Source organism: Phycodurus eques, chromosome 9 (genome assembly GCF_024500275.1).
Source record: "Phycodurus eques isolate BA_2022a chromosome 9, UOR_Pequ_1.1, whole genome shotgun sequence".
Classification (NCBI taxonomy): domain Eukaryota; kingdom Metazoa; phylum Chordata; class Actinopteri; order Syngnathiformes; family Syngnathidae; genus Phycodurus; species Phycodurus eques.
In genome coordinates this window covers 23,757,505-23,782,971 of record NC_084533.1, presented here as the reverse complement: position 1 = coordinate 23,782,971, position 25,467 = coordinate 23,757,505, and the positions used below count along the sequence as shown (strand labels likewise).

The following is a 25,467-nucleotide window of genomic DNA, read 5'->3' as shown; positions in this document are numbered from 1 at the left end:
TCTACGTTCTCATTCGCTGACTCCCATGTTACTCACCAGGCCATGGCCCACCTTTTTAAACGTAATTATTATTCAATGGTTGCAGCCCTAATTGGTTGCAGTCTGTCACTGTGACATATCACATAAATCTGACACACGTGCATAAGTAGTCATTTTTTGTATTTTATTTATTTGTTTAGTTTTTATTCAGAACAAAAGGTGTATCTTAGGACTTGAAAGTCTTTTTCTGAATAAAAGAAATATTACGAGAATGTAGTATTATCACTTGTTAATACTAAATTACGACTTTATCTTGGAAAATTCCGACTTTATTCCCTTTAAGATTGCGACTTTTTATCCCGACAAAATACGCTTTTGTAACAAATACGACTTTATTGAAAAAAAAAAAATACAACTTTTTCTCTCTTTCCTTCCATCGTAACATTACGAATTTCCCCCCAAAAATAGGCAACTTTTGATCTTGTGTAAGAGCGATGCACATGGATAAAAAGAGAGCTACACTGTGTAGTTTGTACATTTAAAAGGCATTACGATTATGAGGGACGTCTTTGGCAAAAAACCCAGTTGGACTGCAACTCTCAACGTGGAGGTGACAGTCAGGGTCTTGTTATGAGGATGACAGGTTCAAAGGTCTGTGTCTTCTCGAGTGCGGATTCTACTTTGTGACCTTGCGCCCTTTGACATCCTCCTTCATACGCCAAACGCTTTGGTGCCTAGATAACGCTTGCACCGCATCTCCCAGTTGAGAATAATGAGAAGCTGTTGTTGGTAAACAATGGTGGCCTTTGATGTTGACACGGTTAGCAGTTTGAACAGAACACGATAGATTTGAACATCCTGGGATGCTGAACTTCTCACCTGTGTGCTGTGAGATTTACAAACACGTCAAATGTGATATATCGCTGTTCTTCAAATATACTGTAAAATACACGTATTTTCAACTTAATCAATTCAGTCGGCCACTTGTTGTGAATGGACCATCCAGCATCATGTACTTTCAATCTAAACAAGATTCAATCAAACAATGATTTTTAAGCCCCATCAGTGATAACTGCATGCAAAGGGTGAACGGTGATTGATAGATTATTCATTTTTATGAGGGAAGTGATATTAACTCTTACACAATTGTTAATACGATAATATATAATAATATAATATAGAAACAACACCCAAGGTAAAAACAAATACAAGGAACAACAATGAGTGGGAATTTAAAGAAGTGTCAATCTAATCTAAATAATAATAATAAAAAAGAACCTCCCAGAGAAGATTAAAATGGTGCATATTGGTTTGTGGTAAGTAATAAATATAATTTAATTAATGCCAGAGTAATATTTGTGCAACGTGGGAAAGAGAATATTATTGACAATTTTATATATATATATATATATATATATATATATATATATATATATATAATGCTATAGTGATTAATTATGTACTATACCCAATGCGTACAGTGTTTGAAACTGTTATGCATTACATGTATGCATAATATTGGAGATTAAAAGTAATATTTGAACAATAAGTACATATTTAGAGGTATGAGTTTGTGCTGTCACTATCAAATCTTTTTAGACTCGATTCTCCTACTGATTATTGATCGAATAATAATGCACCCACCACTATTACATTTTTTTTTACTACTAACATACATTTTATTCTCATTTATGACATATGGACTTCGATCCTTAAACTGCATACTGTATGTTGGTACTGAGTGTATGGTATAAATTTGGTGTACAGAAATTGAGACCGCTAAATGCTAAACGGTTAGCAATTGTGATTAGCATTAGCGCTCTAGCGATTACCATTTTAGGTTAAAAAAACAAACAAACAAAAAACACAACAACAACAAAACCGCTAACTACCATTCAGTTCACTCATACATCATGTTATATGAACATTACACATCTAACAATGTCTTAATCACTTACAGATGGTCCTCTGTGGTTTCTGGCGAAGTTTATTACCAGCCCAACACTGCGTAGGTCTGCAATAAATGTGTGTGAAACATGGGTTTGGTGGTGCAAACAAGTTTCTGGGCATAACTTTTTGTTTTGGGGGGGGGGGGGGGGGTCGCAGCGGAACTTCGAGGCAGAAATATATATTTTTTTTAAATGGACTTAGTTATTTGATTTCTCTCTTTTTTTTTAATTTGATGTTTTTACTTTTTATTGTATTTAAAAATTCCCAGCCCTAGTATGAATATCAGATGTAAATGCTGTGATAACCTACACGCGCACAATAGCCTGTGGGCTAGTTTCACAGAAAACCAGCCAGACTGACCTTTAAACCACAACGAGCAGGTATCCCAATGATTTATTCACATGCTGTTTCCACTGAATTCATTTCTTCATTACCTTGTTTATCCATTATTCATTTGTCCATTTTCTTTCTATCCACAGCCGTCTAAACAGGAACAGACTGATGCTGCTGCCGGAACTTCTCTTCCAGTCCAATCCCAAACTGGGCCGACTGTGAGTACACCTGTTCAAACTCTGCCGTCTTCTCTTGCGTTCCCGCTGGTTGATGGTTAGAATGTTGGATCGTGTCGTGGAATGTGCTTTTTGTTTGGTTGGAGAATATGGAGTGTCGGGAGTGGACGCTCGGGTCAGACTGTGACATATCTTCCCTGCACTTCATCCCGTAGGTGCACTTCCTCCCCTCTGCTCTCGATCCATCTTTCCTTCCACTCAGGAATTCTATGTTTGATTCCCTATCCTGGGAATGATGCAGACTTTTTTTTGGTGCTGCTTTTGATTGTGCGTCTGCAAATCTCTGAGATTACAGGCGTGTGTGCGCGTGCATGAATACATAGTGATATATACTGTCTATATATGCATGTGGGGAGTGGTTGGAAAAGGAAATGCCACCACTGGGATGTTGAACTTCTCACCTCGGTTATTTGCTTTGAATTATTTCCAGGAGACAAGATACATTTTATTATACAGGACAACTTCAACTTGACAGTTAGTCATTACATCATTAAAATAAATCTGGAGAAACCTCTGCAGCTGTGACATGTTTGTGTATTTCCATTGTAAAAGCCAATTTGGATATAAAACTCAAAGCTGTACTATGCAGAATGTAATAGTCAACTTCACAAAGGTTGTAGGACAGGAGGAAGTCATTTTTAATGTAATCAAAAACTATATATTTCCATGTGTTTGGGTGCAACTGTATTTTTTTCAAGTCAATATCATTTTTATTTTAGTTTAAAAAAAATGTTTGTTTATTGAAAAAATATACAGGATATTTCTTCGTTTTTAACACCATATCTTTAAATAATTTTCAATTATTTTAAAATATTTTTCAGAGCTTTTTATGATTATTTGAAGATATTTTCATTTTAAAATTTTTGAAACCACTGTAAAATGTCGATTTGTTTGAAAATGTGTTTTTAAAGGTCATATTTGGAGATATTTTAAAAAAAACTTTTAAAGATACATGAAAATAATTTTACTTTTTTATTTTGGAAGAGTGTTGCATATTTAAATTTGTTTAATAATTAAAAATTATATTTTATAATAATCTCGAAATGTTTGAAAAATATTTATTGTATAAAATATTTTTCAAAGATAATTTGTCTCAGAGAAAAGCGGTACAGAAAATCGGTGGGTGGGGAGTTAAAGTAAAACAAACAGCATAGCTGTTTTTCTTCAGAAAAAACATATTTAGACTGACTCAGCAGCACCTCCACAGGTCACAGGCAGTAGTGCACTCCATTTACCCTCAATTACTCCCAGATACAAATTCCGAACGATAAATTAATCAACTCTCTTTATTCATAGTCTTTGCCATTCGTTTTATTTATTTTAATTTTTTTTTATTTTATGTTTTTAATTTAATGTAGTAGAGGTTATTCCAGTCTTATTCAGACTTTCAGGGAAGACTTCTGCTGATTTTGACTGGTAACTGCAGTTTTTCACTTTAAATATGCAGACTTGGTGGACTTTTAGTTTGAGTTCCACCCAAACAAAGCACTAAGTCTCCTTGAGGAGACTTTTATTCCGAAAATGCTAATTCTCCTACCGTATTTATGATTCCGAGCAGTGCACAAAGCTGTAAATTCAAATTCATGGAAGTACTGCTTTCGTTCAAAGATTTATACCCATCTCTGCGCTTCATCCAAGTAATCCCCGGTGTGTGCAGGAAGGCCCCAGAAAGACTAAAACTCTGGTTTCGCCGATACCGCGTGTTGTAGATTTGCGGTGAGGTGTGATGTATTGCCCGGGGCGGCAAACCTGAGCGTTACAGCGGCGGGAAACTGTCATTTACGTCAATTGTGGCTTCCGCATAAACACACGCTCGCTCACTCTCACGTGCACTCGCTGTGTTGACTTTTCGAGCCTTCTTATTCTTCATGAGTGACAGTCTGATTTTCCCGCACCGCCTGGCTTAGCGTAAACCCTAAAAGCTTTAATTGAAGTGGAAAGGCCTCCATTTGTCACTGGTCAAACATGGACGCCTGCAAGAGTGGGAAATGGGTAGGGAGAGCACACTTCCAAACTTAACATTACAAATTTGATGTTCTTTATATCCTGACATTGCCATCAGCACAAAGTAAATTACAGTGTCTGGACTGCTTCTACTGCTCCTTATTTTCTTTCTCTCCGCTTTTCTCCATCTTTCTCTGCCATTTGACCGAGCTTTTTATCTGGCCGATGTTGTTTTGTCTTTGAGCCAGAATTTTGCAACTACTGCATAACAGTTGAATTGGAATTGTCTTTTATGATCTGTGATTAGGGCCCGAGTACCAGGACAGTGCCAAAGTCCTCTTGGAATCCAAAATGATTACAGTGAACCCCCACCTATTTGCGTTTTTGTCTGTGGATCCACTCCTCAAAGACCTGAAAGTAGTAATTGGTGTCAAAGAAGTACAGTGGTGCCTTGACTTATGAAGTTATTTTTTTCCCGTAACTGAAAATTTTCACTGTCAACTTTTCCAGGTTGAAAAGAACGGAAATGTTTTTTTCATGAGAAAAATAGCACTTTAATATGCAAACATACAGTCATGACAAAATTTGGTAGGATGTAAAGATTTATATAGTTTATGCATCGTGATAATTCAACGGGCATTGTGCTGCTCATTCTGGTGAATACACTGGATAAAGAATATGCCTGTGAGTCAAGCTGTATGCTCCCACTTGTGTTCATAGAAATTGTTCAACGGTTTATAATTGCCGTCACGTTGGCGCTAGTTTGGTCAGCCCGTCCATTGAGTTTTAAGTTGTGTTTGCGTTAGGCTAGCAGACGTTCATAAGACAAAGTTAATTTGATTTATTACACAATGTGTAATACTCCTCAAATGTTGTCTTATGAACAGACAAATGACATCAAAAGAAATGGTCTTAACTTTTTGTGAATGCTCGTGCAACAGGCTCGCCAGGCAGACATTACATACAAAACCATTTCTCAAGTTCAAAGTGGAGTTATTGTAGGCTGAAATGTAGACCTTTCGAAGCAGACACAGATGCATAGCAGTTGTTTACGCTGTTGTTTCTTCATTAGTGTTTACGTTGGATTGGTGGAAGAGAGTCACGTGACGTATTAATTTATTCCAACACTGATTTTGCTGCTTCAAAAATTTCGAGACTCATTTTCAGGCCTTTTCCAGGTTAGGGTTTGGGTTCAAATAACTACAGTATATTTTCCCGTTACAACAATATTGAAGCCATAAATGTGAAAAATGAGGCAGCAATGATAATGAAACACCAAAAATGTAAGTCACTTATTTGCCGTTTCGACATAGTCTAGTGGTCAGGTAATCTCCGCCCTCAGCTATTAGTCAAAATAAATAAGTGATTGTTATGTAATGAAGAAGACGGGTTGAGAGCTTCAACTGCAACCACACTTTGTCGCTAAAAAGGAAACATTGTTCGATTTGTGGAAGGTCAGGAAGGTGAAGCAGGAGCCCAGCAGGAGTTTTGGAAGAAGGAGACGAAAAAAGAGGCACACTAGTGGCTTTCTGGTTTGGATGTTAAACGACAGCAGCGTGATGGGATTTACCTCTCAATCCTCCTGTTGAAGTCCTGCGGTCTGAGGTTTGGAGACAGCGGGGAAGGACCAATGGAGGGAAAATTCTGCCTTTGCTCTCCAGCTATCAGGCCAGATTAATACCAGAGTCCGGTCTTGGAGATAAACCAAGCGTTGGGGGATTGATGGAAAGAAGCAAAAAAAGTTAGTCATGTCCATTTATAGGACAGCGTGGCTTACTGCGGTGATGATTGATGGTAAGATTCGGGGGAGGTCATCTTTGAATTGGGGTGGGGGCAGTGGGTGATGGCGTGTTGATGGATGGCGAGGGGATCAGATGGCCCGCGAGGTGCTCAGCAGGGGGGTTCGACCTAAGATGGAAATGGTGATAAAGATGAATGGTGGACTGGAGTCTGTGGCTTTGACTGCGTGATTTCACCCAACATTTGCAAAGAGTGGTGGGCTGCTATTATGAAACACACACAAATACACACACTGATGCACTCGAGTCATATGAATTCGTGGATGTTACAGAGGCTCCAATCGAAGCAAAATGGTCGGTACGAGGGTCCATGCTTCACAAAAAAAGACTCATTGAGCTTGCATCGGCTTTACGCTGTTGTTTAGAAACCATTGAGCGGGTGTCGACTTTCTATTTTATCTTTTAAATGGATGCTAGGACTTGTTTCATTCTCTATACAATACTTTCAATAATTGCAATGCAATCCTTTTGCACTAAATCATATTAAATGATTTACTTTTGAATGGTATTAACGGAGTCCTGTGGTCAATGAATGCTCACCTTGGAGGTTGCCAGTCTAAATCCCAGAGCTCAGCATGTTTTTCCACAATTACTCTTGAGCAAGGCACTGACCTGACTTCAGCTGAGCCTCCAGATGTGAACGGGGGGGGGAACCTAGTGTAAACACAAGAGCTTGGCTTGAGGAAAGAGTCAAGCGGAGAGAGGAACGAGAGCGTGAGGGAAGCATGTCGGGGTCACTTGAGATGTCTTTTCCTCCTAATTAACTTAATGGGGAAAGACGAGGAGGCTGCCTTTAATCTGGCCGAGATGGCCTTTTAGAGGCCACCGCTGCAGTTTACCTACTGGAATGTTTCGGTTAGTGTTACAGGAAGTGCGCGTAATGTGCTCATCCCGTGATTGGCCGTGACAGATGGAGCCTTCGTAGCGACTGGGTGAGAGGGAATACACCCCCTTAATTCACATTTGCTTATGTTGCTCTCCTTACTTCCCCCTTTTCATGTTCATATGCACTCTGTTAGAGCCACACAATGACAACCGGAATCTTTTTACGTTGCCATTGTGCGATTGTTTTCTCGTCGCCTCTTGCATTTGTTGTTCACGCCGTGCTCGCCACTCACAGGAAACAAATCAGAGACGCACACACACACACGTGACATCACGACACCAAGACGACCTGACAGACTAACAGAAGTGGCCACTGAGCTTGGTGTCACACTGTGTTGCAACGGAGATCCAAGGAGACTGGAAGAGTCACAGAAAGGCATAGAAGTGGGCATTCTTACAAATGTATTGGTCACTTTTTATGAGCTGTTTATAACAAGCATGATATTGTACGACCGTAGCATTGTCATGGAAGGACACCTATAGGACACAACTAGGTCCTCGGCTCAGACGCCGGAGCAGCGTCACAGGGCCCAAACACGCTTTCTGAATTAATTCCGATTAATTGTTGTGGTTTAACGGCTTGCTATGGCACACATAATTATAAACCTCCCACTCCAAGAACAAAACATTTGGGTCATTTTCATATTGAACATCCCTGAAATTGCTGTCCCCCCCTGTCATTATGGGGTAAATGCCCCTTTAAGAAACCCTCTGGTGGTTTCAGTGACATCACGACCAGCATTTTTCTTTCTTAAATGGAACCTGAAACAGTGGATAGTTACACTTTTGTCATTTGCATCATATGTGTTGTCAAGGTTAACATGTCCACTCTGTCATAGTGAAATATAAATTGCAAGAAAATCTTTTCAGATATATGAAATGTATTTGTTGAACAGTACACAGTCAGCTTGCTAACATAATCATGTTAAGTGAGAGTCCTCAATGTTCATAAAATGCTAACATTTGCCAAAAATGTCCACCCTGTCAGCAAGCTCACATGTTTCTGTTTGCGTGTACATTTTCTGCTTGCAGTTAAGTTGACCAAAATGCATTTCTAAAAGCAAAATGTCTCCATACTACAACGGATATGAAGTTGGATGGAAAATTATTTTCAGGGTGAACCGGGGAAATCTCATGGGTACCTTGCCTGGTAAAATTGGCTCAAGTGCCGTGTTTGTGTTTGCATTGATAAGAGTGTTGAATGCCATTCTTGCAAGAAGGTCTTCAGGTCCATTGAGCTCAGACTTGGCGATCTTATGTTTGTAAGATGGTGCCAGGCGAATTTAAATGAAATTTGGTAAAGTGGCGTAGCGCGAGCCAAAGGAGAACTTAATCTTTTGGCCAGTCGGCAGCATGTTTGCGAGCTTCAGTGCATCTGCTACTTTTTCCACATTTACAGGCAAAATGTACCTTTTGTTTTCCTTCTTCACGCACCTTCTTCCTCTCTCTCGAGAGCCGATCAGTTTTGTGTCCGTGCATATTCATTGTTTGCCAATAGCGAGGCATGATGTTTGTTACAGAGGAGCCCCGAGGCCAAAAAGTTAAATGGTATGCGTGTCACTTGTGAATTTGTCTTTTTCCATGCGGGACGTGCGACTAAAACAAGCCGGCTTGTCTCCTCTCAGGGTGATGTTACGCTAGAGAGGGTCTGTACGTTTTTTTTTTTTTTTTTTTTTTTTTCCCCTTCCCTTCCCCCCCCCTTTCCATTTTAATGTCCAAAACTTTTTGTTTGTTGTGAAATACCGGCGAGGCTGCATGTGGTTGTAATTCAAACGCACACATATAGGGGAGCAGATGGGTTGAGGGAGGTGAGAGGTGGACATTTTTATTTATTTTGTATTTTTTGGAATAAAAACTCATTGAGGTTCAAATGAATCTGTTTACCAGCGCGTGTGTGTTCAGTGTGTATTTTTAGGCTATGCACTGATCCTCCATCCATGTACATAATTTGTGTCTGGGCCCGGTCTGTGCACATTTGCTTATATTTGCACGTGTCATGCTGTCATTTCAACACATAATGTATCCTAATGTACATCCAGTCCATGTTTTGCTGTGGTTTGTGTGCGCCTGTGTGTGTGTGTGTGTGTCTGTAACCGAGAGAGGCGAATTTGATACGAGGCCAAACGCACTCGCATAGCGTTTGTTTAATCACAATTTAGGTTTACACGAGAAGCTAATCAAAAGCAGACACAGCTGCCTGGAAAAGCAAAGGGAGAGAGAGGGAAGATGAATGGCGAGGGATCGTGTACGAAGGGGAAAAAGACAGGAGGAGGAAGAAAAGGAGACGGAGACGAGGGGAAAGAACACAGCAGAAAACCTTTGATAAAATGTTGCTTAAAAGACTAATGATATGACTTACTGGAGGATGATTGAATATGACCTGAAGGCTCCTAGATACATACTGATCTTTCAACACAGCAGACAATTTAATAAGAATTTAGTAGGAAATGATACAACATTGGACTGTTATCCAGGAACATGAGCATCATTGGGTCAGCCAAATAACTAGTCGGGGGGAAAAAAAACCACATCAAATTAGAAATGTTATAAAATCAAGATAACGTATAATTAAGAAAAATAAAGATGAAATAAATAAAGATAATATACAAAGAAATAAAATCCAAACAACGTTTTATTAAAATAAGTGGAAAGAAATAATAGATAAAAATAAATAAAAATTCATATTAAACTAATAAATAGATTGAAGGCCATAAGTGGACATTTTGCATACAAAAAAATGCTATAGTTTACCTTAAGAACATTTTGTTAGACTTGCCCTTGATTTGCATTGCTTTTTTAAATTTTGTTTTTTTTTAATGAATGAAATAAAGGTCACTTTATACATTTATTTACTGTACAAAATAGACATGCTACACATTTAATCATAAACACTGAACTTTTTGCACTAAAAATGGTTAAATGCTCCTTTAAAATACTTTTTTTTTTTGGGCTCAGCTGGCCCTTGATTTGGCCTTTTTAATTAATAAAATAAATGAATGATAATTAGAAAATGTATATATATTTGTAGGAAATTGTACACCTAGTAAGTAAGTGAATATCACTGTGCCACTGCAAGCAAAGAATGAATACAAAATAAATAAAACGCATAAAATAAACTTTTCCACAAGTGACTTTCATTCTCTGCCATTGTGACTTACTTAGTGACTTTTTGTGACTTAGAAGGATGCCACTGCGCTTGTACATTGCCAGACGGAAGAAAAAGTACTTCCCAGCAACCACGTATCATTTACTCTTAATAGGTTAGTTACTTTCCATTGTGTTGCTGTTCATGGTAAACATTACTTCAAATAAGTGAAGCAACACAAATATACAGTCGATATTTGAATCGATTATTACAGCAAAACGATCTGGTATCTGACGTATCGGTATTTCATTATCGATCTGCATGTCGCTAATATGAAGTGTCAGAGCTTAATTTCTAGTGGTCACTATTTGTTTAAAGTCCCACCCAAGTTCTTTCCTGCCTCATATTTTTTTTTTTTTTTTTAAATGTGTTTTATTTTAAGTCAACGTTGATTGGCACTGTAAACTGTGTTAGCAATGAAATACGAATTCAAAGAAAGCACCAAAAATTGTCATTTTGCTTGTGTCATGATGTTTTCAAGGCATTCATGAGTAATTTTTATGCGGCGAGACACGTTGCATGAAAGTTTTTGCTTTGCCAAGACCGGCATTAATAATGTAATGATGACATCGGAGGCTGTCAGACGTTACGCTCCTTTCCTGGAAACTGTCTGCGTGAGTAGAAATTCTCTTAAGTGGCTGCAAAAGCGGACGCCGAAACCTCCGTGTCTTGTTTCTCACTTTACTGACTGATGCATTGCGTGTTGTCATTTTGTTATTTTCAATCAGTCAGGATTGTTTTGGGAGGTCGTCCGGCATGGTTACGGCTGAAGACCATCAATCAGCATTCCACATCCATCCATCCATTACAAATGTATCAAAACAATAATAAAGAGAGGCCAAAATCTCTTTGCTGGGACTTTTCTGACGCATTTTGATTCATTACGTCAACATGTTTTGTTTTTGACACCCAATGTTGTTATGCATTTGTTTTCACCATTCAAAACATTTCCCAGATGTCTTAATAACACATCTGGGATATGTTTTCATCTAAATACCCCAAGGATCAAGAATTGTAGTAGGCTTTACACTCTGTTTTTAGCCTAGTTGAACTCGGCCCGTTTTGAAGGGGCAGTCCTGTCTTGAAATGAGCCTTTGCTCACCATGACGGGGAGCGAGCAAGCGCCTATAAACATTTTCACTAATGGAGACAGCACTTCAACACAAAGTGCCACAATCATGACGAAAATTAAAACACAGTAGTGTCGTAGGCCTATGTGTACATCGTCATTTGAAGGGCGGGTTAACTTCACTCATTCTTTAACTACATCACTGAAGTAAACAAATACATAAAAATAAAATAAAAAAACAAAAACAAAAAACATTTCTTTATGTGCTAGGTACAAGAAAGCACCCTCATTTAATCCTGTATTTACTGTTTTGAATTGAATTGTTTATCTCGAGTCTAGAAGTGTTTTCCTGACTTTACTTTGTCTTTAGCGTATGTTTGTGATCGACTATGACATGATCCGACTTGCATTCAAATTCGGGTTACATGGCCTCAGGTTGTGAAGTATTTATGATACATCTCGCCTTTAAATTTGCTTTATTTTCAAAATGAAAGGCAAATCCGACCCATGTGTCAGACGCATGATTACTTGTAGTGTTTAAACATTTGAAAAATGCCATTTCATCACATCATTCAGACAGTTAAAGCTCTTACGGCTTGGTTTGCATTGTTAATTTCCTTAAAAAAAAAAAAAAAAAAAAATGACAGAATATTGATGTTACCATTTCCTAAAAAGTGTTTAGTGCCAGGATTTTCATATTGGTACATGCAGTTACAGTACAGTACATGCAATATTCATGCTCAGTTTCTAATTAGGTGCTCTGTCTGAAAGGCACTTTAAACATTTAAGCAATTAATATACTAAAATGGAACTTAAACTTCCACCAAATTTTCTGTTAATATACTTGTACTTTTACGTAAGTTTCACGTTCACAAGAATGCCTACTGGTGGGTTGCCAGGTTCACTACCTCAAAATTAACTGATTTCGAAAACGGAATAAATGGCACACGATCAAATGTACGATTTTCAAATGTAATCGGTCAAGTCTAAGCCAAGTCGGGCAAAACCCCATATGGCCAAATATGATCAATATCACACACATTTCAACATATATACTAATATTCATGTTAACCAATTAAAATTGTTGAAAATAGCTTGATAGCACAGCGGACGAGGCGCCAGAATCCCCGAGGCTGTCGTAAATGTCGTATTACGTGAAGCAAAAAGGCCGCGATGTGCCGTAGGTGGAAGCTATGACATTGAAAGATGCGCAAAAAGCGAACGAGCGAGAGCGGGCCACATGAATGGAGCGAGAAAGCGGCTCTAACCTCTAAATACAGAGCACCGCAAAGCCACTTTAAGACCTGACGAGATGTATTTATACACACGCTGGCAAACACGCTGTGGAAGCGTGTACTGCGGACTTCGCCGACACATAAACACGCAGGAGCCCACATTGCCGCAAACACAACTTTGACTTTTTGGAGGATTTTATTTTGTTAGTTATGGGGGCGACTCCACCTGCTCAACCTATCCAAACAGGATGAATTTTTTGTAAACCTTTACCGTTTCAAATCGGTCAAAAGCGAAAATAGTTAAATTCAGTCGTGTTGTGTTTGAAACTGTTTATTATTGTTTTAGTTTTTGCACCCAAGCCGAGTAGACGTACAAGCATTCCGCGCCAGCCACATAATTTTGTTGAGCTAAAGGTGGAGCGAGATGATTAAAGATGCTAAAAGTTGTTGGTTTGTGTACGTTGTTCAAATCAAGCTTCCAAACACGAGGCTTCAACCTTTTAGGGTTCTCTAAATGAGTCACTGCTCCACATCGTCTCAGGGAAGACTTGAAAGCAGATTAAAGCACAGTAGGGACCAGTTGCTTTTGTTTTGGATGTGATGACTTCTGCAATGTTGATAAATAATGGGTTCATTTATTTATGTAAAATTTTAACAATTACAAATGTATGTTTATTATTTTATTTATTTGATCAAATAATTGTGTATTTTACTGTAAAAAAAATAAGGCTCAAATAAAAACTGGAAATACATTTTATTGATTCATTTTCTTGTAAATGAACATTTTCAAATTAAATATATATATATCTATATATCTATATATAGATATATATATCGATATAGATATATCTATATATATCTATATATATTATATATATATATATATATATATATATATATATATATCTATATATATTATATATATATAGATATAGATATAGATGTATAGCCATTGATCCATTTTCTGAGCCGCTTCTCCTCACTAGGGTCGCGGGCGTGCTGGAGCCTATCCCAGCTGTCATCGGGCAGGAGGCGGGGTAAACCCTGAACTGGTTGCCAGCCAATCGCAGGGCACATACAAACAAACAACAACCATTCACACTCACAGTCACACCGACGGGCAATTTATGGTCACCAATTAATGCATGTTTTTGGGATGTGGGAGGAAACCGGAGCGCCCGGAGAAAACCCACGCAGGCACGGGGAGAACATGCAAACTCCACACAGGCGGGGCCGGGGATTGAACCCGGGTCCTCAGAACTGTGAGGCTGACGCTCTAACCAGTCGTCCACCGTGCCGCATATATATATATATATATATATATATATATATATATATAATAAAATAAAATTTATTTACTGTAAAAATATTTATTCATTTTATTAAATTTGTTAATTTTTATAAATACTGTAATAAAATGAAAAATTAATAGGGAAAAATAACGTATTTTATTTGGAAGTTGGTTATTAAAAAAACTAATACTGCAATTAAATTGAAAATTATTACTAATTTTTACTGCTGTATATTAGAATTTATTTTTATTTATTGAATATTTTTTTCATTTTAATATCTAAGGTAGAAAATAAAACCTATACAAATGTAATTATTTAAAATATACCGGATTACATATTTTAATACACATCTTACGTATATATTATTTGATTTATTTATGTACCTCTTCTACAAATGACCTGGCCCATCTGTCCATTTAAAATATCAAACGCAAGCCCACCTGTGTGTTAAATACTGAAATGTTGAGGAAATAGGAACCCAGTGAGACACTCAGACGCTTTGTAAAAAAAACAAAAGCAAGAGAATGCGTAAAATTGTCACCGTCCGAATTGAGACTCTTTTACTAGCATGCGGTGTCACGCTTGTGCACTTTAAAGGCTTCCAGTCTCTGTGTAAGACATTGGACTCCACTTTTCAGTTTGTCGCTTGGCTGCACGTCTACTCTCTCCAGTAAAGTCAACGCCATTATCTTGTCGTTTGTGCATAGGCCGTCCTCCCAATAAATAAGTCTAAGATGAATATTTTTAGCTCATGCAGTGGAGAAATGCAATTTTTTTTTTTCGACCACAAAACAGCATTCGCTTGTTTTTTTTGTGGGGGGGTTGGTAGCTAATTACCGCATCTCGTGAGGGCTTATTTGCGCTGTTTGTTTTCATCACTGCGACAAACATCACGATCATGTTCATCAGCATTGACGAGCTGAATGTGCAGGAATAAAAAAAAAATAAAAAAAAAAGAGTGAAAAAACACCATCTGGAACAGAGAGTGCTCGTTTGTCAGCTCGAGACCAATTACACGTTTGTGGAAGAATCCTCATTGTCTATTTTGAGGGGGCATAAACATAAAAGTCATGTCCAACACTTATTTATTAGAACTAACTATAACGCATGATGGGTGTGATTGTTTTTGAAAACATGAATATAAATGTATTAATTTGGTAGTCATTCTATGCATACAGACATGAATAAATAAAGTAGTAGTTTGACAGATACTAGTGAACAATTTTTCAAAGAGGCTTTAACTTTTTATTGCCACTCCCAGTTGAATTGAATTTCAAAGTGAACGAAACAAAGCGAATTACGTCGTGCATTTAGAACAACCACGTAACTTTGCCTTAAAAGTCCGCTAGCTTAATGCTAACTCATGGGGAATGCCATCGACGGGCTAACGAATAGCATCAGTGTCGCGGTGTGTTAACACACTAAGCATTGAATGTTTGAACACAAATGGTAGACAGACATATTCTTTATCATCTGCGAAGAATGCCTCTGTCTTAATGTGTATCCATGTGTTTGTATTACTGCCCCAGGTGGCCATGGCGTACACAACGTACGCAGCAGGAGAATGAACATTGAATTGAAGCAAGAAGTGTGAAAAAGTTAATTTTATGTAATTGTCATTACTGTATATATTTTTTATGAAGTACAAGACAGTCCTCATTAAGACGCACATTTTTTTTGGGGGGGGGGGGCTGTGGAACGGATTAACGACATTGCCATTCACTTCCATGGGGAAAGAGGATTTTAGTTATGGGTCTTGTGTGAATTCCACACCAAGGCACCACGGTATGCTCTTTATCAGTTTCTTTAAAAAAATAAAATAAATTTTTTTTTAAGAGAAAAAGTTCTTTCAGCTTCAGGAAATGCTACAAACCGCCGTACGCAAGTTGATAGCATTTAATACTCTCATTTTGCTTATTCTTGGGCTTTTCTGTGACTTAATTGTCTTTATTTAGGTGCTTAGGAACACTTTTAATGAGTTTGGCCTGGCTTTTGTGAGGCAAAGACTGTTGGGGAGGTGGCGGCGGGCGGGAAATGTTCTCTGTGCCAACAGACAACACGTGTGTGCTCTTTACAAGGTGCGGCGCTGGCTTTGGAGGGCGTGTTGGCAGATGAGGACACGGAGACGTCTGAACACACGCACGCACGACGAGATGTATGCATGTAAACGCGTGCGCCACACCTCAGTGACAAGGTGCCGGCTGATGCTGCTGTCGTCGTGCGTAGACGTGTGTGTGTATCTTAATGTGCATGTGTGTTTTTCATCTCAATATGTGTACCTTTCTCTCAATGTGCATTTCTCTCTTACAATGTGTGTGTATCTCTCAATGTTCTTTTTTTTTTTTTTTTTTTTTTTTTTTCCCCCCCCCCTCAATATTTTTGTTCGTGTATGTGCCAAGCTCTCTCTGTGTGTGTGTCTCACTGTGTGTCACAGTCTCTCCCCCAATGTATGTGTGGGCATGTTTCAATGTGTGTGTCTCACAATATGTTTGCGTGAGTATACATTTATGCGTCTCTATGTGTGTCAATGTGTTTTTGTGTCTGTGAGTGTGTATCTCAGTGTGTGCGTGTGTGTGTGTGTGTGAGAAAGAGAGAGAGTCCCTGTATGTTTGGCTCAGTGTGTGTGAGCGTGCATCTAAATCTATGTTTGTGTGTTTGCGTGTCACAATGCAGATAAAATTTGTCATGTTAACTTGTCGGGTTGCACACACACACACACACACACACACACACACAGACGCGGTCATAGTGGCTGTTTCATTTGAACGGATGTTAACTGACTGCGACGCAGATCTGATTATAACGTATGATGATTGCTAGTCAGTGAAGTCTGCAGCCTTTCCGAGGCATATTCTCATTTCTCCCATATTTGCCATGATTGACTCAAGTATGAGAGAGACACAGACATGGGGCGGGAATAGGATTTTGGAACTGGGAGGATGGGGACAAAGCTTATAAAAAATAATAGACAATATTAAACAAATTACATACAGTATATACGCCAAATATAATTTAGTTTTTGCAAAAAAAAATAAAAAATAATTTTGAGCACACAAAACACGTTCTTGTGCGTAGGAGGAAGTTGAGGCTGGAATACCCAGCATGCCGAGCAGCATTGTGTAAATAGTTTTTAAGAGTGTTTTTATTGTTGATAGTAAATGTCATTACCTAGTAGTAATAGTTGACGTGTTCATCCACCCCTTTATTTTTATTTTATTTTTTTACTGTTCACTCACTGTTGGTATATTTAACCAGGCACAGTGAGTCATTGTCATGTTGTCACTCAGTTGTATGAATTATTGGGCAGCTACTACTACTTACTACTTTGAAGTAAAGGTGTTCTTCGCCACACGTTATGGTGCTCACCATTTGCCCATACACACTCATACTAGAACAGCGCCATTATGAATGTGGGAGGCACGTGTCCCACCCATTTCCACTACAATCTGCGCCCATGCACACAAATATTCAAACACTCACGTGGCTCTAATTAGCTCAGCTGTGGGAATGCGCGACTGAGACATCCTCAGGAATCTGCAGCACATGCGCTTGTTTCGCTTTTTACGAGAGATGACCAGGCAGCCAGTGTGCTATGTGAGCATGAATAAGCAATGATAATATTAATAATAAGTAATAATATGCTACCAATACGTATTTTTATTGTTCATTTAATTTGGTTATAAAATGAAAAAACTATATATTTGGTTATACTGTGTGATTAAGTGATAAAGACAGACATTTCACACTGGAAAAGTTCTGACTTGAGTCTCTAGAAAAAAAAAAAAAAAAAATTTTATAAAATCTGGAAAGGACACCTGGTCAAGATTAAGAACAACTATTTGCATGTAAAATGCCAATCATGAGGTAATTGTTGTTTGTTGTACTGTCTTTATATAATATTATATAGTATAATGCCTTTTTCCATTAGTCAGCATTGTTGTTGTAGTGTCGTTTCCGCTAATATGACATATTTGTTACGTAGCATTTATATTACATTTACTGCAAATAGATAACATTTTTGGACACAAGTATGGATTCAAAAAGTGGGGGCTATGGCATTGACACAGTCTTTACATGGAGAGTGTCTGTATTCTTTTTGTTTTACTAAATTCATATACAGTGATGTCTTGACTTGCAAGTTTAATTCATTCTGTGACCACGCTTGTAACTGAATGGAAATGGAATTAATCCGTTCAAACAACCCCAAAACCACTCGTAATAGTGTTGCATGTTTTTGCTGTCATTTCTTGTGTACAATCCGCACCCCCAAAGTTGACCTCAAAAAGAATTATTCTGAAGTTAAGCACTTTATTTGAACAGGTAATACTTTTTAATTTACTTGCTCTTATTTTGAAATTCACAGCCCTACTTTTATTGAGTAAATTAGAAAACACACATTTGTTTGATTACCCATGCAGAATTTTTAAGATGGGTATTTAAAGAAAACATAAAGGACCAGGCGAAACACATTTAATTTTATTTTAATGGGATTCAAATGAAACAGTCAAGCATTTCAGAAAACCGTGATCATTAAACAAAACATAACCATAAATAAATTGATTGTTGTTATTCAGTCATCAGTCATATTTAAAAATAAATAAATAAATAAAAATTAAAAAAAATAAAACCTTTCACAGATTCTGCCAGGGTATGGAAACTTATGAGCACAACTACACATATATGCAGTCATACGTATCCCTGTCCTATTGGAATGAAAGTGTAGGCTACACGTTTTTCATAACCACTAGGTGGCGGTGGCATATTAGAATTAAAACGTACAACTTTCTCATAACCTGTAGGTGGTGGTGGCGTTTTGGAATAAAACTGTACAGCTTTTTCATAACCTTTAGATGGCGGCATACATTTATAAAATGTGAAAGATTTTTTTTCCATTTTCCCTCTATATCTATGTGTAATGCGCACAATTGACTTGACAATTTTTTGGGGGGGAGAAAATGTGCATTATACATGAGAAATTAAAATAATAAGAAACATAATAACCTAAGTCAACAGATTGTAAATAATTAAACAGTTTGTGCATCATAATAATTCAATGGGCATTGTGCTGCTATGTGTACCTTGGCCACCAGGGTGGTGTGGGGGGGCGGGGGGGGGCAGTACAAAACATAGACATACTACACGTAGATTTGATGATGATGCAGAAGACTGTGGCAATTAAGCAGCAGTAATAGTAGTTGTTTTTCACAGAAGATAAAAAAATATGCTTGTATTGTCTGCATGTGTCGCTACCACTTGTGTTCATATACAAGTTGTTTCAATGTTTATAGTTACCACCACATCAATGATAGCTTTGTTCGCCTTTCTAAAGTGTTTTGCATTGTGTGTTAGACTTCGCACACTTTCTCAAAGCCAAGTTAATGTGCTTTGGTTAAATACATAATGGGTAATTGTCCTTGTTTTCAACTTGAACTGGGAGTGGCTAAAATAAGTCCATAATTAAATCCACATAGCGAACAGAGTATATTTAACATTACACTAATCGGATCCAATTCACAAGTCAAGCAGTTGAATGAAAATTAGAAGTGTTCATTGTTATCTCAAAGAGGATTAGATGATCGCTTAAAGAGGCATCGCTGATGTCACAACACTGCAGACACAAAGGACCCGTGGGAGGAAAAGTCGCGGGAGGAATCTTGGAGTGTGTGTGTGTGTGTGTGTGTGTGTGTGTGTGTGTGTGTGTGTGTGTGTGTGTGTGTGTGTGCGCGCGCATGCATGCGTGCGTTTTTCTTTGTAACGAGTTTAATCTGACAATGTGTGCGTGTATAAGAAATGCAATAATGTTATGGATGGCTAACACCGCCGCATTCTTCGGCGGCTCTGATTTTAATTAAGACCGTCTTGTTAAGACGCACACACACACACACACACGCACACAAATACACGCTCACACTAATACACACTTATTCCTGGCACATTGTGGACCGACCACACGTTTATATGGATTATGTTAGAAATTACGGGAATGATGCTTTTTGCGGACACTGATACACACCTGTCCCAACTTACTTTGAATACTTTGCCAAGTCAGGTGTGTGTGTGTGTGTGTTTGAAAATGTGTTGTGTAGTTTACTGTGTACAAGTTTGTTTGGTAAAGGAGTGTGTGTGTGTGTTTGTAGGTTTGTGTGTTTGTGTTTGCAAGTGTGTGCATGTGAGTGTGTGTGCTGGTTTGTGTAAGCGTGTGTTCAAGTTGGTGTGCGTGTATTTAGCGGTGCATGCATTTAAGATGATTTTTGTAAATGTGTGTAGGTCTGTATAGGGTTGTTTATGTAGTTATAGACTGTATATATACATACAGTATGTTTGTGTGTTGGTGTGCGCGTGTGTTGGTGTGTATACCATTAAAGTTATCGTTATAATTCACTTGACCTTACTTTAGGCAGCATTTTAGGATTAAATTAGCATTTTCTAGGTTTTCCTTCTTGGCTTTTTTGGTGACTGATTAACCTATTTTAACAGGTTTGGCAGTTAAAATAGTTAAAATGTTACTTAAAATCATGCCTGCGCAGTTAATAAGGGTTTTAGGTCAGATGGGGGAAAGTTGGTTTGGTTTTCGACCTCAGATACTCCACTGTTCTTCTTTGTCACTCTTCGTTCTCACATTCCAGAAGAGAGCGTGAGTGAGTCTGAAATTGGAAATAATGCGCTCGTAGATATATGGCTGCGGTTTGTCGTGGCCTTTCGCAACGTCTGGCTCGCAGCGAAGTCATGAGGAAGCTTGGAAATGTCCCGAAGAATGCGAGTGGCGGCCAAGATAAGATGTGTTTGAATGTTTTCATGTGGACCGTGTCCTCCCAAAATGGCTTTAAAAAAAAATAATTAAAAAATAAAATAAATGTTGACTGTGTTCTGCCTTTTAGATCAGTCTATGTTTAGTAATAGATCAACACACATGCGCCTTTTTGGTTACTATGAAAGGAGAGCAATATTAGAACCAGCTTTCGGTGTGATGCCGTGGAGTTGTACACAAATGAAAACCACAATAAACATATTGTTACTATAAATGACAATTTGAGGTTAGCTTTGTGTAGGGTTGTGTGAGTGTAGACGTATGGTTGTATTGGTTTTTATGAGTGTGGGAGCGCTTAAGTGTATGTTTGTGTGACACGTTCTGCGTTCGAATCCCGACTTAGGACTTTGCAGGTTCTCTCTTATGTGGGTTTTTGTCAGGCTTCCTCCCACTTTCCAAAAGCGTGCATATGACGTTCATTGAAGCCCTGCAATTGGCTGCCGACCGGTCCAGGTTGTAACCCGCGGCCAGCTTGGATAGACTGAATTTCACCTGCGAAATAAGGATAAGAACGACAGAAAATGTATGGATGGTTTTAACATAACATTATGTATTATGTGTTCATTGTGCTATTGAGAAGAGCCAAAAAGAGGAGCTGAAGACAAGTGATTTTCATATCTAAATCAGAGTTTGTCTATCCTGTTTGAGATTTGCATTGCATCATGCACATATAGGGTGTCCTCACTTTGTGAAGACATTCCCAAATGTCAGTTTTTCATGAATAGGACCCGGGCAATAGCATCAGATTGTTCCATTGTCTTTCCTGTCTCCCACGTGGAGACTTATTGATATATAACACAAACAAGCGTGTTGTCATGCAGTCTGCAGGAGGCTACAATCCTCTCATTTGTCTCCTCTGCAGATTTTTGGAATGACTCGCGTTCCCGCCGGTGCCGTCTTGACAAACGAGCGCGATATTCGTGGGGGCCTTGTCTCGACTGCCCCCCACGCTTGGATGCGCAAGCTGGACTTTAACGTCCCAGCATGAGGTCTCGGAACGATACGCTCGCAGGGAGCCGAGTTACAATCACACTGCCGGGTTTGAGCATAAAACTAGTCAGTGACATTGAAATACTCCTGCAGCACGTCTACTGTGTCTTTAAACCAAACTGTCCTTATGTTGACCACCTGCTGTTCCATCAGCAGCCTGTTGGTGGTCTCAAGGTCTATCAGATTGTGGTCAGATTCGGAGTTTAGTTTGAGCTGACTTCTTATTGCACCATAATAGTTTAGTTTTAAACAGCTTTTTTTAATTATCATTTATTTATGTATTGATTTATTTTTGCCTAAGTCATATCGTGGGCGTAGCATGATGTCAGAGTTCGGGGTAAGTGGAAAGTTCGCCCCCCAGTTTCACCGATCAACATGAAATTTGGTGGATGCGTCAATCATAAGACAATGCGCGAAAAAGTCTCAAGGACCCATGCGCCGAATTAAACAGGAAGTTGACCATTTTGGTTCGAAGCAGCCATTTTGGGAGACTTGCATGCGAATTCCCATACTTGGAACTCCTCCAACGGAATTTGTCCAAATGAGACCAAATTTTAAGTACCAATGGGTATCCTACATACAGTGGGTACGGAAAGTATTCAGACCCCCTTAAATTTTTCACTTTTTTATATTGCACCCATTTGATAAAATCATTAGTTCTCCCCCCCCCCCCCCCCCTCTCCCCCAACATTCATGTACACACAGCACCCCATATTGACAGAAAGAAAATTGACTTGTTGAAATGTTTGCAGATTTATTCAAAAAGAAAAACTGAAATATCACACAGCCATAAGTATTCAGACCCTTTGTTCATTATTGAGTAGAAGCACCCTTTTGAGCTAATACAGCCATGAGACTTTTGCGGAATCAGTTTTTCACACCTGGATTTGGGGATCCTCTGCCATTCCTCCTTGCAGATCCACTCCAGTTCTGTCAGGTTGGATGGTAAACATTGGTGGGCAGCCATTTTCAGGTCTTTCCAGACATGCTCAATTGTGTTTAAGTCAGGGCTCTGTCTGGGCCATTCAGAAACAGTCACAGAGTTGTTCTGAAGCCACTCCTTTGGTATTTTAGCTGTGTGCTTAGGGTCATTGTCTTTTTTTAAGGTGAACCTTCGGCCCAGTCTGAGGTTCTGAGCACTGTGAAGTTTTTCCTCCAGGATTTCCCTGTACTTGGCCGCATTCATCTTTCCTTCGATTGCAACCAGTCTCCCTGTCCCTGCAGCAGAAAAACACACACACAGCATGATGCTGCCACCACTATGCTTCACTGTTGGGACTTTATTGGACATGTGATGAGTGGTGCCTGGTTTTCTCCACATATGCCACTTAGAATTAAGGCCAATGATTTCGATCTTGGTCTCATCAGACCAGAGAATCTTATTTCTCACCATCTTGGAGTCCTTCAGGTGTTTTTTTCTTTTAGCGGGCTTTCATATGTCTTGCACTGAGGACAGGCTTCCGTCGGGCTACTCTGCCATGAAGCCCTAACTGGTGGAGGGCTGCAGCGATGGTTGACTTTCTAGAACTTTTGCCCATCTCCCGATTGCATCTCTGGAGCTCAGCCGCAGTATCTGTGGGTTACAGATACTGCGGCTGATATAACAAAAAGTGACAAATTTAAGGGGGTCTGAAAACTTTCCGTATCCACTGTAAATACGTGGCACTAAATTGCAAAGCTTTTTTGAGTATGCCATGTATTTTTGGCGGAGCATGACGTAAACATACGATAATCATTTTGAGCATTTGCCATAAAAAGGGGGCGGTGAGGGCAGGTAGAAAACCTTTATTTAAAAAATTCCCCTGACACTAGTTTTACTGATCGACCCGAAATTTGGTGAATGTGTCAATAATGACAGGACGTGAGAAAAAGTTCCAAGGACCCATGCCCTAAATTGAACAAGAAGTTAGACATTTTGGCTTGAAGCAGCCACTTTGGGCGCATTCCATGTCTCATACTTTGAAGAACTCCAACAAGGGAAGTTTTAACAAGACAAATGGGTGCCGCTGAATTGTGAAGATTTTTGCCTATGCTAGCTAATGTAGGCAGAGCATAGCGTCAAAATCTGATGATCGCTTTGAGGGTTCGTCATGAAAAAGTGGGTGCGAGGGTCCCGTTAATCGCTACTTGTAGTTTTAATTTGTTATTGTGACTTTCTTCTGTCTTCTAATCAGCTAAATTGTCTCAGGATTACGGTTTATCAGGTCAGTCAGTTGCTTTAGCATTCACTTGCCAACCTACAAATGCATTTAGTGGGGACCACTGGACAAAAGTTTTTATTTGTAATGCCGAACAATTTGTTTAACCTTTTTTTTTTTTTTTTTTTTTTTTTTTTTTTTTTTTTTTTAAAAAGTGTATGACATGGTCTGACCATTGGTGGCCTTGGTGTGGAAAGAATCAGTAAATCAGGATTTGTTGCTTTTAACTCAGCACTTAATGGCTCACTTTGGGATGAGACTTAATGGACTATAAAAAAAATAAAAATCTTACGTCCTTTCCAGTAATCCTCCTTAAGTGTTTCCTCGTCTTTGTACTACTTTAAATCACTTCCGCGGCATATCGGCACTCTATTAATCACTTGTTTAATTCCTGAGGAAGACCTAAGTAATAAGTAGGTGCTTCTTGGCGCTGCTGCCTCGCCCCTGGTAGAGAGCCCCTCTCAGAACGTTCCGGAATAGGAAACAAAAAAAAAAAAGTCCTTTGAGATGAAAGAGTGCTCGGAGGAGGTGCTTTAATGAAATGTGCTGAGTGAAAGCTGAACTGGTAGGAAAGGTCTAATACCTTCAAACACGCACACATGGAAGCGGGACAGACCTGTTTTAATTTAGATATGTATCACGCATGCACATGTTGTGGAGCATTGGACTTGAATGGGTCAATGAACAGCAGCAATGCAAAGACAAATATGGGCTTCCTGTGTGTGTGTGTGTGCATGCATGTGTGTTAGAAGAACAAGTACGTTTGTAACAGAGCCACTCGTTGTTCCCCATTGCATCCCATAATAAGCCACAGGGGCAAAACCACAACCTCGACTCTGTTGATGCAAACCGCTCACGTGGTAAGACGGTCAATAATTTAGGCCGATCATTCCTGTATTAAGCAATATTATGAGTCATAATAATGACTATTCTATATGTCAGGGAGGATCTAAGTTTAACCTGGGTTGTTAGTGGCAGGGATGGATAGTCTTTGCCACATGTGCATGTCATGTAAAAAAAAAAAAATCTGTAAGCTATTTATTTTTAAAGTTCTAAGGTGAGTTTGAAATGCTATTAATTTTAGGTTGGTGCCCATTACACATGTTTTTGTTGCTTTTTACAGCAGGGATTGGTCCCCATTAACTGAAGTTCAATGTCATAGCAACGACCTTCACACTCTTCTTTAATTCTTGTGCTTGGAGCTGACGTCATGACAATTGGTTTGTGTCGGGATCAGAGGTCAAGAGCAGGCAGCAGATGCCAGAGAGGTACTAGCGTCTGACTCCTATGATGCTTTGCTTTAAGTGCTGGCGGCATGTGACACAATGTATAGGTGCAGCGAGCATGTCGCGGGATGGGTCAAGGCCGCACTGAGTGCTCCTCCAGACATGTTGGCTTGTTTATCTTTGACGCGGATGTGTGTGAGTGCGAGTGTGTGCGCAAGTACTTGGCACAGCGCCTTGCGCTGATGACGCGCCGCAACGGCTGAGTTGTCCCCCCCCCCCCACGGCACATAACAGGAATCAGTTTCATGGCCTTTGAGGCTGGGGCACAAAAAAATTATCATCATTTGTGCTCCAGTCACTCATCAGCTGACCTGTCTC

The 25,467-nt window shown here is 39.0% G+C and overlaps 1 protein-coding gene across 1 annotated transcript in view; it reads left to right on the top strand.

Moving 5' to 3' along the window:
• Positions 1 to 25,467, top strand: part of slit3 (slit homolog 3 (Drosophila)) — a 234,223-nt gene that overhangs the window by 27,235 nt on the left and 181,521 nt on the right. Inside the window, 1 exon segment of the mRNA XM_061685536.1 lies at positions 2,409 to 2,480. Coding sequence (XP_061541520.1) covers positions 2,409 to 2,480 — 72 coding nt within the window.